This window comes from Capricornis sumatraensis, chromosome 14 (genome assembly GCF_032405125.1).
Source record: "Capricornis sumatraensis isolate serow.1 chromosome 14, serow.2, whole genome shotgun sequence".
In the NCBI taxonomy this organism is placed as follows: Eukaryota; Metazoa; Chordata; class Mammalia; order Artiodactyla; family Bovidae; genus Capricornis; species Capricornis sumatraensis.
Window position 1 is genome coordinate 38,881,578 of NC_091082.1, and position 15,848 is coordinate 38,897,425.

General features: G+C 42.2%; 1 protein-coding gene across 3 annotated transcripts in view; it reads left to right on the forward strand.

Annotated features, from left to right (window-relative positions):
- The window catches only part of SMYD3 (SET and MYND domain containing 3), a 732,202-nt gene that overhangs the window by 567,408 nt on the left and 148,946 nt on the right, over window positions 1-15,848 (forward strand). Inside the window, exons 6-8 of one of the 3 annotated variants that reach the window (XM_068986141.1) lie at window positions 2,206-2,273; window positions 3,792-3,894; window positions 13,250-13,360. In XM_068986141.1, the coding sequence (XP_068842242.1) occupies window positions 2,206-2,273; window positions 3,792-3,894; window positions 13,250-13,360 (282 nt within the window). Of the gene's footprint in view, window positions 1-2,205; window positions 2,274-2,739; window positions 2,763-3,791; window positions 3,895-13,249; window positions 13,361-15,848 lie in introns of those variants that run through there. The other 2 variants (XM_068986143.1, XM_068986142.1) reach the window with 2 other exon arrangements.

A 15,848-nucleotide genomic window follows, 5' to 3' on the forward strand; every position in this document is an offset into this window, starting at 1 on the left:
CTTGGCTTGATGTCTAATAGGTCACTTCAAGTTTAGCGTCACTAAAACAAAGCCACTGGACTTCCTCCCAACTCCAGTAACCAAACCTGGCTCCTTTCACAGTCTTCTTCACAGATACGGCGATGGCAGTCTTGTTCAGGCCCCATACTCGAACATTATCCTTGGCTCTTTTCATCTCCATAAGCAATCCATTGGCAGTACCACCTGCTTCTCCCAGTTTCTACAGCTACCAACCTCCATGCCACCATCATCTCTTGCCTGGGCTATTGGCTTGGTCTCCTAACTATTTCCCCTACTTCCAGTTGTGAGTTTCTATAGCCATTCACTACAGAACAGCCAGGGTGATTCTTTCAAAACAGAAATCAGATCCAATCAATCCTTGGTCAGAATAAACACAGTGGCTTTCTGTCTCATTTACAGTAAAATCCAGGCATGGCTATAAGTCCCTATATGATCTAGCTACCTCTCTGATCTCATATCTCACCTCTCTTCTTCTTACCTACTCTGCTTTGGCCATATCAGCCTTCTTGCTGTTTTTTTTGTACCTTAGATAGGAGCATTCCCACCTCAGGGCCTTTGCACTTGCTGTGACATGAACCGTCATCACCCAGATACACACATGTTCACTTGCAGAGTTCAGATTTCTGGAAGGAACTTAATTGTTCCTAAGAACTTAATTGTCCTAAAGAACCTTCCTGAACACCTTTTTCTGCCCTTTTACTTTATTTCTTTCTTAGCATTTATCCACATGTGTCATTTTTCTATCAAATATTTATCTCTTCCCTGCTAGTACTTAAGCTCCATTAAGGCAGGAATTCTTTTTCTTTCTTGTTCGATCCATAATACCTACCTGAGGCAGGATTTATGGCCAGGCCCTAGATTTTCTAAGTCCATTGCTCTTTCCGTGGTTCTATATGCCCTTCCATAGGTTTTAAGTTCCCCAAGTGCAGTGATTGTATCTTTTATTTCTTTTGCCCCATCGCCTCATAGGATATAGGACCATGCTGTACACTCAGTGTGGGGTTCCATGTGCCAAGTCAGTGCTGTACATAGCCTGATTGATTTACTTCCTGTGCTCATATGGTTGGTCATCAGCTTGGATCGCAGACTTACTCAGGATGTACTTCACCCTTTGTAGGAATAAAAGACAAGTTGCTGTTATGCCCCAGATACACAGTGGTATTCAGAAACTGTAGGCAGTTTGTTTGCATGAAAAATCTAACATGGTGAGACTCTGGTTCTCAGTAAATAGATTATTTGCATTCTGAATTTTGAATACTTGATGGAGAGGATTAGATTGTGCTGGTTTAAGCCTGAGGATTTTGTGGTGGTGGTGGTGGTGGTGGTGGTGGTGGTGGTGGTTGTTTTTGATGTTGATATTTGATGTTGTTGATATTTCTGCATTTAACCACCCAAAGTTCTTTTTTTTAATGTATACAAATTTTATATATATATATAAAATATATACATATGTCTGTCTGTGTGTATATTTAAAGAACAGGATCACATACTGCATTGTTGTTCAGTCACTAAGTTGTGTCCAGCTCTTTGTGACCCCATGGCCTGCAGCACACCGGGCTTCCCTGTCTTTCACTGTCTCCCAGAGTTTCCTCAAACTTATGTCCAATGAATTGGTGACGCCATCCAACCATCTCATCCTCTGTCACCCGTTCTCTTCCTGCCCTCATTCTTTCCCAGCATCAGGGTCTTTTTCAGTGAGTCAGCTCTTCAAATCTGGTGGCCAAAGTATTGGAGCTTCAGCATCAGTCCTTCCAATGACTATTCAGGGTTGATTTCCTTTAGGATTGACTGGCTTGATCTCCTTGCTGTCCAAGGGCCTCTCAAGAGTCTTCTCCAGCACCACGATTCAAAAGCATCAGTTCTTCAGCACTCAGCCTTCTTTATACACTACATACTATTTAGATTTTCATGCATCATATCATGACCTTTTTATTGTGTCACCATGATATTGACAGAAAAATATTGTTTTTAAAGATTATCCATATGTCATCAGTTCTCAAACTTAAGGAAAATATGTCCCAGACATGTTCTTTTAGAAATGGAAGAGTATCCATGTTTGGCTTGAGTCTTTCCAAAGCAGCTACTAAAAGGCTCTTGCATTTTATTTTGACAATTTGTGTTCTTTTGCCTATGAGGTTTCTTAGGTGACAGGTAATCCTGACTGTTTCACTCTTGTTTTTACAGGTGATCTGCAACTCTTTCACCATCTGTAATGCAGAGATGCAGGAAGTTGGTGTTGGCCTGTATCCTAGGTAGGGTGGATGCTATTTCATTTACTGGAAGAAGCCTCTTTAATTCCCACCCAGCTCTCCAACCTTTTAAAAGTAGTTAGAAAGGCTATTACATGCAGCTGGTTTGAGAGCTAAGCTTGAAACTTAATGATAAATTACAAGAAAAATGGAAAATGTGAAGTTTAAAGAAAACAGTTTTATAACCCCACATTATATTCTATGCTATTAATGGAGAGGCAGACCTCAGACCTAAATTCTTGTTGGGAATTGTGTTGAGGTCTACCCTGTGGTCCAGTGGTGAAGTCTGTGTGCTTCCAGCAGAGAGGGTGTGGATTTGATCACTGATCAGGGAACTAGGATCCCACATGCTATAGGGCATGACCAAAAAGAAAAAAAAAACCACCCCAACATTAAAAAAAGTTAGGGGTTGTGGGTGCTAGTAAACCACCCTGCCCTGATCTTATTCCTAGCCTTCTGGGCTGATCGGATGATTATTATACCAGACATGCTGTAATGCATCAGTTGGGTCCATTTTGTCTTTTGGCTCAGCCTCCTCTGAACCCCAGTGCTCCATGAGGTGGAACCCTCTTAGGCTCTGGTCTCCCAAAGAGCTCTCTCCAGCTCTCACCCAAGTGATCTGTATTGCTGAGCTGCTAGATTGTCCTTTGACGAGCATTGAGTTTCATTTTGTTTTCAGACTATTAGTGTCCAAATACAAAGAGGGTCTTTTCTTATAATTAACTGTGAATCTGAGAAGTCAGCTTCTTATTTCTCAAGTGTTATAAACCACAGGTCTATGCTGTGGAGCAATAAATGACTCTCGTAAGATTATTGTGATGATGAAATTTGATCAACATGATCATGTGCTAAGAAGGTGCTTTCTACATAGTGAATACCCACTTAGAGTTATTTCTAATTATTATCAAATGTGGTGGCAGCTTAAATGCATTCCCTTTCCCAAAAGTAAAAGGTATTCCTCCAAGGTAGTGAAATGACCTGGCCACAGCCTGGAATACATGAGGGTTTTGGTAGTGAGATAATCTCAACATTCTGTTGAAGAGGAAGTACTTCTAATTATTCTGCGACACGGTTGCATGTGTTCTAGTGAAGTTGGCAGTTCCACCAAAGGAGTTCAACAAATGTGATCCTGAGTGGGAAGCTCAGGGATATTTTGGCTGCTTCCTACTTACCTCAGAAGTAAATAAGGTATCCCTTTACCTCAGAAATTTTTCCTTTGCAAGGCAGTTTGTTTTCGCCATCTTCATGTTGGGTCGCATTAGTAGCTGGTACCTAGTGAGCCACCTCCCCATCCCCTAAAGTTAATTAACAAACTTCCCTAATGAGCTTTCACCCAGGGAGCCTTTCACTTCATGGGAAGTAGGTTAGTGCCCCCAGAGGACTCAATCCCTGGTACACTGTCAACCCTACCTGTCCCTCTGCCCCTAAATTAAAATGTCTTTTGCCTTTATAGTTGTTAAATATAGATGTTTGATTCTGTCTACTGAGCCACAGTATTCTCCTTTTTTTTCTCTTCTCCAGTATGTCTTTGCTCAATCACAGCTGTGACCCCAACTGTTCGATTGTGTTCAATGGGCCCCACCTCTTGCTGCGTGCAGTCCGAGACGTTGAGGCGGGAGAGGAGGTAAGGAACCCATGTTTCCCACTGGCTGGCCTCTTTTTCCATTAAAATAAGTTGTGCCTGAAGGGCAGCTTTTCATTGTCTTTCTGCTGAAGAAAAGATATATATAATACCTCTACCCACATATATGTGTTAATATACGATATTTTTTTTTTCTCTTTCTGACTTACTTCAGTCTATATGACATTCTCTTGGTCCATCCATGTCTCTATAAATGACCCCATTTCATTCCTTTACATGGCTGAATAATATTCATTGTATGTAAATATCAAATCCCTTTTATCCATTCATCCACTGATGCACTGCGGTGACCTGAATGAGAAGAAAGTCCAAAAGAAATCAGCTGTACATACGTATACCTACAACTGATTCATTTTGCTGTACAGAAGAATCTAACACAACATTGTAAAGCAACTATGTGCCGTGCTGTGCTTAGTTGCTCAGTCATGTCTGACTCTTTGCAACCCCATGGCCTGTAGCCCACCAGGCTCCTCTGTCTGTGGGGATTCTCCAGGCAAGAATACTGGAGTAGGTTGCCATGCCCTCCTCCAGAGGATCCTTCCAACCCAGGGATTGAACCTAGGTCTCCCACATTGCAGGCAGATTCTTTACTATTTGAACCACCGGGGAAGCCACTATACTCCAATAAAAAATTAACTAAAAAAGAATACCTCTGCCCAGAGACTAATTTAACCATCATTACTTCCAGATATAGGTGGGCTAACTTTTTTTTTAATCATCATTTTCCTGGATGATGAAAAGTTCCTACCATATGTGTGTGGGAGAGACGTGTATGTGTGTGTGATAGTGTGTGTGTTTTGTGCATATGACAGTCCATCGGCCTCTTGCGTCTCTGCAAGTGGTCATCCTTCTGTAGTCAGAGAGGTCAGCCCAAGCTTGTAACAGATCGCAAGGGTTTACTTACTCCCAAGGCCGTTAATTACATTTCAAGGATGATTCATTTTTACCTTTGTGTTAAGAAAGCAAACAGGTTTATAGTCTTTCAGGTTGTCATTGGGCCTTTACAAACCTATCAGCGTCAGCTTCTCAGAGTAACTGTCCAATCAAAGATGTGAAGGGAATAGAGGACAGGAAGTATGACCTCCAGCACTGAACTGGCCTTGACCTTTCCAGTTCTGCAGGCTGCCCAGCCAGCCTCTTTTGATGAGGACCCTTCTCAGAAGTCCAAAGACTCATAAGACAGCTGTGGATGGGCTACTCCAGCACTGTTGAACCCGAGCCTGACAGAGTTTGCACAGTGCCTACTCTGAATTCTGGGTTATAGATATTTATGCTTTTTAGAACCCAGTTTCCCTCTACCTTCCAATTTGCTAAAGTGGATATTTACTGCAAGGAAAACAGACTATCATAAGCTTTTATTGCATTTATGCAGCACTCAGCCAATAAAACCTAAACTCAGAGGTACCATATTTTATGTAGACAGGGATTTGGCTTTGATAAGACTGCCTCCAAACTGAGTTGCAACTGAATAAGCTGTCTCTTATCAGCCACTTAATTGAATTTCCAGTGTTTAGGATTGGTGTAGTAGGTACATGGGGATATCTGTCAACAATATGTGGAATTTAGATTTTTTGTCCTTAGACCATATGTGACTTCAAGCCAGGGAAGAAGGGGACTGCTGTCCATTTTCAACAACATTAGTTTGGGAGCTGAGCGATGGCTGCCTTTTGATAATGTTGTTGTTGTTTTATTAAATTAAAAAAAAATAGGTAACTTGACAAGCAAACAGGAAAACTATGAGAAACAATTGGACTTCTCAGAAACAACAAATTTCTTCATATCTTGTTTTCTAGGCTTGGCTGCCAATTATTCTCCCTGGTTAGTTTTCATTTAGTTGAAAAACACCGTCTTTTAGTGCTTATTTCATTTCCTTTACTTTCCATCTCTGGAGCAACAAGCAAATCCTTCTTCTTGCCTCACACAAAGTAGTTTTCTGCTCAGCATCTGCCCTGTAGACTCAGATATTTCCCCCTACAGTCCTTATCAAAACGGCTTCTCAACAGAGAGAATTGTCCCCATAAGTACTTTTTATACCAGTTTGTTCAGAAAATAAATGTTTTCCTACCATTATACACTTTCTCTGTTCACTGGCTCTGTCTTCCCAGCATTTCTACCTTCTTAATGTTATTTACCCCTCAAATATCATCTCTTCTATTAAACGGTTCCTGATTTCTCAAATTATGAGATTCTTTTCTCTGAGACCTCTCTTAGAGTGGTTATTAATATTTCTTTGGCATTTATTCTGGCTCTTTTAGTGACTTCTCCATTCGGCGATGAGCTGCATGAGCTCGGGCAGTTGTGTCTTACTGTGTCTCCTTAGGTCTTCCCAGGTGGCTCAGTGGTAAAGAATTCCCCTACCAATGCAGGGTTTGATCCGTGGGTTTGAGACATGGGTTTAATCTGTGGGTTGGGAAGATCCCCTAGAGTAGAAAATGGCAACCCACTCTGATATTCTTGTCTGGAGAATCCTATGGACAGAGTACCCGGTAGGCTACAGTCCATAGTGTCAAAGAGTCTTACATGACTGAGTGACTGAGCAGGCATGCTCACAACTCCTTTAGTATCCAATGGATCATAGAAAAAGCAAGAGAGTCCCAGAGAAACATCTACTTCTGCTTTATTGACTACACCAAAGCGTTTGACTGTGTGGATCACAACACACTGTGGAAAATTCTTCAAGAGATGGGAATACCAGACCACCTGACCTGCCTCCTGAGAAATCTGTATGCAGGTCAAGAAGCAACAGTTAGAACCGGACATGGAACAATGGACTGGTTCCAAATTGGGAAAGGAGTATGTCAAGGCTGTATATTGTCACCCTACTTATTTAATTTATATGCAGAATATATCATTCAAAATGCTGGATTGGATGAAGCACAAGCTGGAATCAAGACTGCCAGGAGAAATATCAATAACCCCAGATATGCAGATGATACCACCCTTATGACAGAAAGTGAAGAGGAACTGAGGAGCCTCTTGATGAAAGTGAAAGAGGCAAGTGAAAAAGTTGGCTTAAAATTCAGCATTCAAAAAACTAAGATCATGGCATCTGGTCCCATCACTTTGTGGCAATTAGATGGGGAAACAATGGAAACAGTGACAGCCTTTTTCCTTGGTTCCAAAATCACTGCAGATGGTGACTGCAGCCATGAAAGTAAAAGACATTTACTCTGTGGAAGAAGAGCTGTGACCAACCTAGACAGCATATTCAAAAGCAGAGACATTACTTTGCCAACAAAGGTCCATCTAGTCAAAGCTATGGTTTTTCCAGTACTCATGTATGGATGTGAGAGTTGGACCTTAAAGAAAGCTGAATGCTGAAGAATTGATGCCTTTGAACTTTGGTGCTGGAGAAGACTCTGGAGAGTCCCTTAGACTGCAAGGAGATCAAACCAGTCAATCCTGAAGGAAACTGACCCTGAATTGGAAGGACTGATGCTGAAGCTGAAGCTCCAATGCTTTGGCTACCTGATGGGAAGAACTGACTCATTGGAAAAGACTCTGATACTGGGAAAGATTGAAGGCAGGAGGAGAAGGGGACGACAGAGGATGAGATGGCCGGATGGCATCACCGACTTGATGGACATGGGTTTGAACGAGTTCCAGAAGTTGATGATGGACAGGGAAGCCTGGTGTGCTACAGTCCATGAGGTTGCAAAGAGTCAGACACAGCTGAGTGACTGAACTGACTGAACTGAGAATTAGCAGAATTTGAAAACTGGCTACAAGGTTGTGACAAAGACCAGAGACATGATTAGCATTTAAGTTTGATTTTAAAGAGAGGAAGGATTTTTCTTTTTCTTTTAAAAAGATTTTATTTATTTATTTTTATTGAAGTATAATTGCTTTGCAGACAAGGAAATGGCAACCCACTCCTGTATGCTTGCCTGTGAAATCCCACGGACAGAGGAGCCTGGTGGGCTATAGTCCATGGGGTCACAAAGAGTCGAACATGACTGAGCACACACACACACACACACACAATTGCTTTACAGTTTTGTGTTAGTTTCTGCTGTACAACAACATGAATCAGCCATATGTACATATGTGTGTGTGTGTGTGTGTGTGTGTATGTATCTACACCCTTGCTCTTAACCGCCCCCATCCCCCCTCTAGGTCATCGCAGAGCACTGAGCTGAGCTTCCTGTGTTATACAGCAGCTTCCCACGAGCTGTTTTATACATGGTGGTGTGTATATGTCAATCCTACTCCAAGAGAGGAAGGATTTTTCAAAGTCTATTTTCAATTCAGAGCCAGTATTAGAAAAATTTATAATTGTGACAGTGTAATTTGAGAAATGAAAACAGAGTCTAATTTTAATTTGATCTTATTATCCACTCAGAAATACATAATGAGAAGATGGGCTTCATGTAAAAGGGATTCATTTTGCCTTGAAATTTTCAAGTAAGCAACAAATTAAATATCCAGCAAATATCTTTCAGGATATTACTCTAATGTTGGGAATGATATACTGCATTTTCTATAAGAGCTGCACTAAAATGGCAAAGCTACGGTCAGTAGCATTAATATTTTAATGTGGTCTTGTTCTTTGCCATTAAGACATCCACTGCTCAATGACAAAGTTTCAGATATATTTTCCCACTAAATGAGCCCTATACTGAGTGAGCAGAATCTCCATTAAAACTGGTGAGTCAGTGAGTCTTTGATAAAGGTTTTTAGCTCTGGTTGATGAAATGATTTAGCTGTCATCACTAGTTAGTATTTTGGATTTTTTTTCCAAAAAAATTATGGATAAAAATGTTTTCACTGTTGAGACCTTCAGTTTTGATAGTGTATTTTGCAAACTTCACTGGTGTGAAAGAGGCCCAAGGAGAAGAATGGGGCATTCTTCATTGGAGGAGTCCTGTTTGAGCCATGCCTGAAGGAGGAGAGAGTTCTGAATAGACTGAGAATGGGTGAAAGGGCATTCATTGGCTGGTGAAGGTCAACACCATACACGTTGCATGGTGTACACTGTTTCAACATAGTTATGTTGGATATAAAGAATCCGCCTGCAATGCAGAAGACCCAGGTTCTAAACCTGGGTTGGGAAGATCCCCTGGAGAAGGAAATGGCAACCCACTCTAGTATTCTTGCCTAGGAAATCCCATGGACAGAGGAGCCTGGGGGGCTACAGTCCATAGGATTGCAGGAGTCAGACGTGACTGAGCAACTAAACTGCCAAAGGGTGCAGGGGGCATTTTGAGGTTATAAAGGCAGACAGAAAATCAGCTTGGGAAGCCTTGTGTACCCTCATCCTCTATTCAAGGAGGAACCATCAGAACTTTGTGTAGTAGACAAATGACGTGATCAAATGTGAACTTTAGGAAGATCTCCCTTAAAGCAATTTAGAAGATGTACTGTAGGCTAAAGCCAGCAGGGAGGCCAGCTGGAAGATCATTACACAGTCCAGGTAATGGTTCCAGGCAGTTACAGGTTACTGAGGGAGGCCGTAGGAGTCTCTCTATTGGGGTTAAGTGAAATAACTGGCCTCCTGCTGCCCATTCTCTGGCTGGCATGATCACTCATGAGTTTTGGCCCTTGTAATAAACTCAGGTTTATCAAGCATATTTCTCTGGTGAGACAGGCCCTGGTTTTGTTGGTTTCACCCTGGGCACATTGGAATCACCCAATAACTACTACTGGTTAATCCTGATATTTGGGGCTGATGACTAAGAGCCATTGGGCTGGATGGAGAACTAAAGTCGTAGGGACTTTTCTGATAACCTGCCTGCCAGTGCACAGGACATGGGTTCAGTCCCTCATCTGGAAAGATCCTACATGCCACAGGCAACTAAGCCCATGTGCCGCAACCACTGAGGCTACCCGCTCTGGCGCCAGCGCGACACAGCTAGAGGGTCCGTGTGCTGCAATGGAAGACCCCGCATGATGGAATTCTACTCCCCAGCCTCTTCCCCTACCCAGCACCCCAGCAGAGGCATGAGCCGTGCTACTGTAAAAAGAGTGTCAGCCTGAATCAATAGACGTGGGTGCAATTCCCAAATGGATCTAGGCTGGTTTTCACTGGTGAGTGCCCAGCACATCGTAGATATTCAGTAACATCAGTGTACATTCCTTAAGGACAGGCACTCTTGTTTTCTGCTTGTGGAGCAGCATGTTATAGCCACCTCACATGGGAAGGGTTTATAGAGGGCCAGCCAGCTGAGGCTGTGGCTTCTGTCACCCTGGTGATGGCCAGGGTGAACTTGACGTTCTTCCCCACTGACCGCTTTAACAAGGCCTCCCGAAGCCATGTTTTCTGTCGGGGTATGGCCTCCCCTGCCCTACCATGCTGTCAGACAGGAAAGATCAGGCTTTGTAGACAGGAGATGCTTTCTTTTAAGTCTCAGAAAGCCACATGGCATGTTCCACTCTAGAGAGTGTTTGTCATCTCCCTCAGTGGATAACCCTCCCTCCTCCTCCTTTACTACCCGCTTCTTCCCCCACCACACAGGTGCTGCTGCTGCTAAGTCACTTCAGTCGTGTCCGACTTTGTGTGACCCCATAGACGGCAGCCCATCAGGCTCCCCTCTCCCTCGGATTCTCCAGGCAAGAGCACTGGAGTGGGTTGCCATTTCCTTCTCCAATGCATGAAAGTGAAAAGTGAAAGGGCGACCCCCCTTAATTACTTCTACACATAAAAGCAAATAAAGAAATAATTTATGCAGTGTGTCACCAGCTGATCTGCTACAGAAAAAGGAAAACTAGAAGAGGATGAGGAAACTAGGAGTCCTTGGGTGAGGGGGGAGTCAAGCTGTTATTTTAAATAAGGTTGTAAGGGGACTTCTTTCATGGTCCAGTGGCTGAGACTCTGAGCTCCCAGTGCAAGGGGGCCCTGGGTCAGGGAACTCGATCCCACATGCCACAACTAAAGATCCTGCGTGCTGCAACTGAAGACCTGGAGCAGCCAGATAAATAGGGTAGTAAGGTTAGACCTCAGTGAGAAAGTCAGTTTTAATGGAAACTCGAAGGAGCTGAGGGAGGTCACCATAGTAGATCTGGGGGAAGGGCAGAGGAAGCTCCCATGTGCAGGCCTTGAAGCAGGTGTGTGTGTGAAACCCCGGTGGGGCTGCGCTGCCTGAAACAGCCAGGAGGGGAGAGGAGAGGGGAACAGACCTTTATGAAGCCACTGCTGCCCTCACTACCTGTGATGAAGGACCAGTTTCTTTATTATTTTTTTCCTTAATCCATGGTCAGCTGATAGTTTTATAAGATTTAATGAAAACGAATTACAAGAAAAGTGGACTTAAAATAAGAGCCTAATATTTTTTATTAGAGCCACATAAAATTTCTCTTACCAGACTGATGTCAAAATTTCTAAATGTTTCCTTTGCATTTCTGTACTCACTTCAACATAGACCTATAATCCACGCTGTAGAACCACACTTTGAGTCGTGTTATGAGAATCCATTGTAAGGACTTGGCTTTTGCTCTAAGCTAAAGGAGGACCTGTTGGAACATTTAGAAGAGAGGAAAGATCTGATCCAACTGACCTTTAAGTGAATCACTCTGGTTTAGAGGATGGAGTGCAGGCAGCTCAGGGGAGAAGCAGGGATGCCTGGTGAGACTTGCATATTACAGGCAAGAGATGATGATGGCTCAGACAAGGATGGAATAGGAGGAAAAGGTAGAACATGAGTGGTTCTGGATGTATTTCTATGGATGAGCCCACAGAGTTTCCTAGTGGATTCAGTGGGAAAAGTGAAAGCAAGGGAAATCAGGGGCGACCTCAAGTCTCCACTTGGATAACACAAAAGATGAATTAATATCAACTGAGACTAGGAATGTTCCAGCTGTGACGGAAAGGTTGTGGAAATCTGGAGTTCCGTTTTGTATGTTTTGAATTATACTTTCAGTAGATAGGAGATCTAAGAAATGTTTAAACATCTTGATGTTACATAAAGACCTGCATCTTGAAATGAAAACCTAGGGCTAGAGAGAAACCTGGAAAGTCCCTCAAGTGTGCCCTCTCACCTGTGGTCTTTCACTATTCAGTGCAAGGCATGTTGTTGTTCAGTTGCTAAGTTGTGTCCAGCTCTTTGCAACCCCATGCACAATGGCATGCCAGGCTTCCCTGTCCTTCGCTGTCTCCTGGAGTTTGCTCAAATTCAAGTCCATTGAGTCGGTGATGCTATCTAACCATTTCCTCCTCTGCTGCCCTCTTCTCCTTTTGCTTTCCGTCTTTCCCAGCATCAGGGTCTTTTCCAGTGAGTCAACTCTTTACATCAGGTGGCCAAAGTGTTGGAGCTTCAACTTCAGCATCAGTCCTTCCAATGAATATTCAGGGTTGATTTCCTTTAACATTGACTGGTTTGATCTCCTTGCTGTTCAGGGGACTCTCAAGAGTCTTCTCCAGCACCACAATTCGAAAGCATCAGTTCTTGGCACTCAGCCTTCTTTATGGTCCAACTCACATCTGTACATAACTACTGGAAAAACCATAGCTTTCACTGTATGAAAGTAATGTCTTTGTTTTTTAATGCACTATCTGGGTTTGTCATAGCTTTCCTTTCAAGGAGCAAGTGTCTCTTAATTTCATGGCTGCAGTCACTGTCCTCAGTGATTTTGAAGCCCAAGAAAATAAAATCTGTCACTGGTTGCACTTTTCCCTCTTCTATCTGCCATAAAGTGATGGAACCAGATGCCATAATCTTAGCATTTTGAATGTTGATGAGGGTGAAAGAGGAGAGTGAAAAATCTGTCTTAAAACTCAAGGCAGGGCATAGTTATTATATTTAAAAGGGTTCAAGGAAGTCAAGTTAGTTACCTTCATCAGTGATCGCATCCTGACATTAAATTCTCCCTATCTGGAAAGTGTTCCATCTTTTTAAATCCTCACAAGTGAAAGAACTGTCTCCTCATTTCCAACAGTCCAAATCTGGTTGAGCCTAAGTTCCATGAAACAGCTATAGAATTGAGTAGGATTTAAGAGCCATCTGGCTACATAATCTGCTATCCATTTGATTGCCAGGATTAATATGGCTTCTCTGATTGCCAGTGGTTACAGAAAGTATCACCAAAACTTACTAGTACCAAACATTTAACAGCTCTTGATATTTACTGTTTAGTGAATAAAATGTGCAAAAGTACATAGAGTTGATGAGCCCAGTTCTTTAAAATATTAAATGCATGATATACCTAACAAAGACTGGAAGGTAATGCCTTAAAAAATTTTACATGTGATCATTTGAGTGGAGAGACTGTAAGAAGCATCTCCTCACCCTTTCTGGTATGTAACTAAAACACGGTTTACTTTAACAACTTGAAGTAATAGCCGTTTGTTAAAGAAGGTGGGCACAGCAGCCATGTGACGCCTCCCTCTGTCTGGCCTCCGCAGCTCACCATCTGCTACTTGGATATGCTGATGACCAGCGAGGAGCGCAGGAAGCAGCTGAGGGACCAGTACTGCTTTGACTGTGACTGTTTCCGATGTCAAACCCAGGACAAGGTATGTGGTATGCAACCAGCTTGAAACCACCCAGGAAATATCCCCATGATTTTGCAGAGAACTCTGCTTTTATTTCCCATTAACCCAAAAGTAAATGACTCTCAGTGCATACTAGGAAACAAAGGTAAATAAGATAACTCATTGCACTGCGTATATTTTATTTCCTGGAACTCTCACCAACCACCAGGCAACAAGAGGTTTAATCTCAGGTAACAATCTATGGAGTCAAGAAGGAATGTGGGTGTAAAACATGTAATTGAAAAGATGTTGGAGGCCAGAGTGCTATTAGAGCCTATAGCAAGAAGGCTAATTAAGATATGAGTGGTAACAGTTATTGCTCAGTAGTAAATACGCCAAGTTTTATCTAGTTTTTATTTCTTTAAAGTTCCTCCTGTAACCCTTTCTGCTGGCAATACTTTATCAGATGGAGATTCCTTATCCAGCAACTTTTACTTTCTGAGCAATGAAGAGTCAAAATAAATGCCATAAAGATAATAAATAAACTTTTCGCATATTACTCATATATTTTCCTTACACCAAACCTATTTACTCTTAGTTTGCACACAGTCACGTTGTCTAATGAACTCTTACTTTTGTCGAGTGTTTTATATTTGTTGGAATTCTTTTGTAATCATTATCTCGTTTGAATTTAAGACTCATAAATTAGGAAACAGAACTCGGAAAGGTTCAGAGCTGTGCCTCTGGGATAGGATGAAGGGAAAGTGGTAGTGCCAAGTCTCAAACACCGATCTTTTGATAAACCTAGTGCTCCTTCCACTGTATGACAGCTACCTGTGGCTTCTGGTGCCCACATCAGTGGAGAAAGGTAGCTGCTGTCACTCCATGAGAAGAGACCAGAAGCTCATTCTAAAGATGCAGAAGTCAATGATCCTGATTGGTTTTGCATTAAAAATAGAGTATAGAGAGAAAGGTTCAAGAAGCAGGGGGCATATGTATACCTATGGTTGATTCATGTTGTATGGAAGAAACCAATACAGTATCATAAAACAATTATCCTCCAATTAAAAAAAGTTAATGGTAAGTTTTGCTAATAGGATGTATCTTCTGAATGAAACACCATCTTGAATTAATGAAAACACTCTTTGATTAATTTGATCAGTCTGATACTTTAATTTGCCATAACCATGCCCGTCATATAGTAAAAAAAAAAAACAAACAAACAAACCAGTAGTAGTTTTAAAAAAAGCATAGATTATAGAAATAAATGAATGGAATGGGAAAAGTTGGGTTCATTACTGATAGCTTCCCAAGCTTCAGTCTAATATAGTGTTTACAGTTTGCCATTCACAAGCATTCCAGAAATCAGAGATCCCCTGGAATTCCTCCTCAGAGTTTAACCTGGAATGGCTGGGAGCAAGCTAGCATCCCGTCAGCATCCTTGGTTGGAGATGGGAAGGCTGTTGCACTTAGTGCCTCTTACCTTCCAATTTGGAGAAGGTCATGGCAACCCACTCCAGTATTCTTGCCTGAAAATGCTGTGGACTGAGGATCCTGGTGGGCTACAGTCCATGGCATCTCAAGGAGTCGGACATGACTTAATGACTGTGCATGCCATCTGTATGGCAGACCCTCAGCTGTTTTTTTGAGTGATTATTTGATTAAAACTCAGGTCATGTTCACTTTTGGCTTATTGTTATAGTTGAAATATGGGCTGAAATAATAGGAAAGAGTTTAGCTACAAATAACAGATAACCTGAAGAAAACTGGCTTTGGTAAGTGTAATATGTTTTTCTCAATAATTCTAGAGAAGCAGCCCAACATGAGAGCAGCTACTGGTCGGTCTCATCACAGACCCAGAATCCTTCTCTCTTCCTCCTTAGACAGCCCTAGCATATGCTTTTGTCTTCATGGCCCCAGGATGATTGCTGCCCTCAAGCCCCAGTCATTGCATCCAAGCTCTATACAGGAAAAACAAGGGGCAATAAAAGGCAAAGAAAAAAGGGAAACTCTCCTGGGGATTTCCACCTGTATCTTATGGGTCAGAGCCGTGTCATATACTCCTGCAGCTGTAAAAGAGGTGAGGAAACAGAATCTTGGCTTTTCAGCCTTTATACTAGAAAAAGATAAGGGAGAAGAAGTTGTGAATAGCTTTTTGGTAGCTGATCTGTAGTGTCTATCGTATCCATTAAGACCATTTTCTTTACTCCTTTGAGTTCAAAGTTTGAGATAATATTAAGATTGTCCAGAAAAAGAGAATGAGCAGGGTGTATATGTGTGTTTGTGTGTGCACATGCATGCACACATGTAAAGAGACAGAGAGAGGTTGATTGATTGATTATCAGGATTTGGCTCATGTGATTGTGGGGACTGACAGGTCCCAAGACCTGCAGTCAGCAGGCAGGGGACCCAGGGTTGCTGATGGCATAAGTTATGGTCTGAAAGTTGGTAGGCTCAGTGATGCAAGAAAGCCAGTATTTCAGTTTGAGTCCAAAGGGAGGAAGAAATTGAAATCCTGACTACCTAGAAG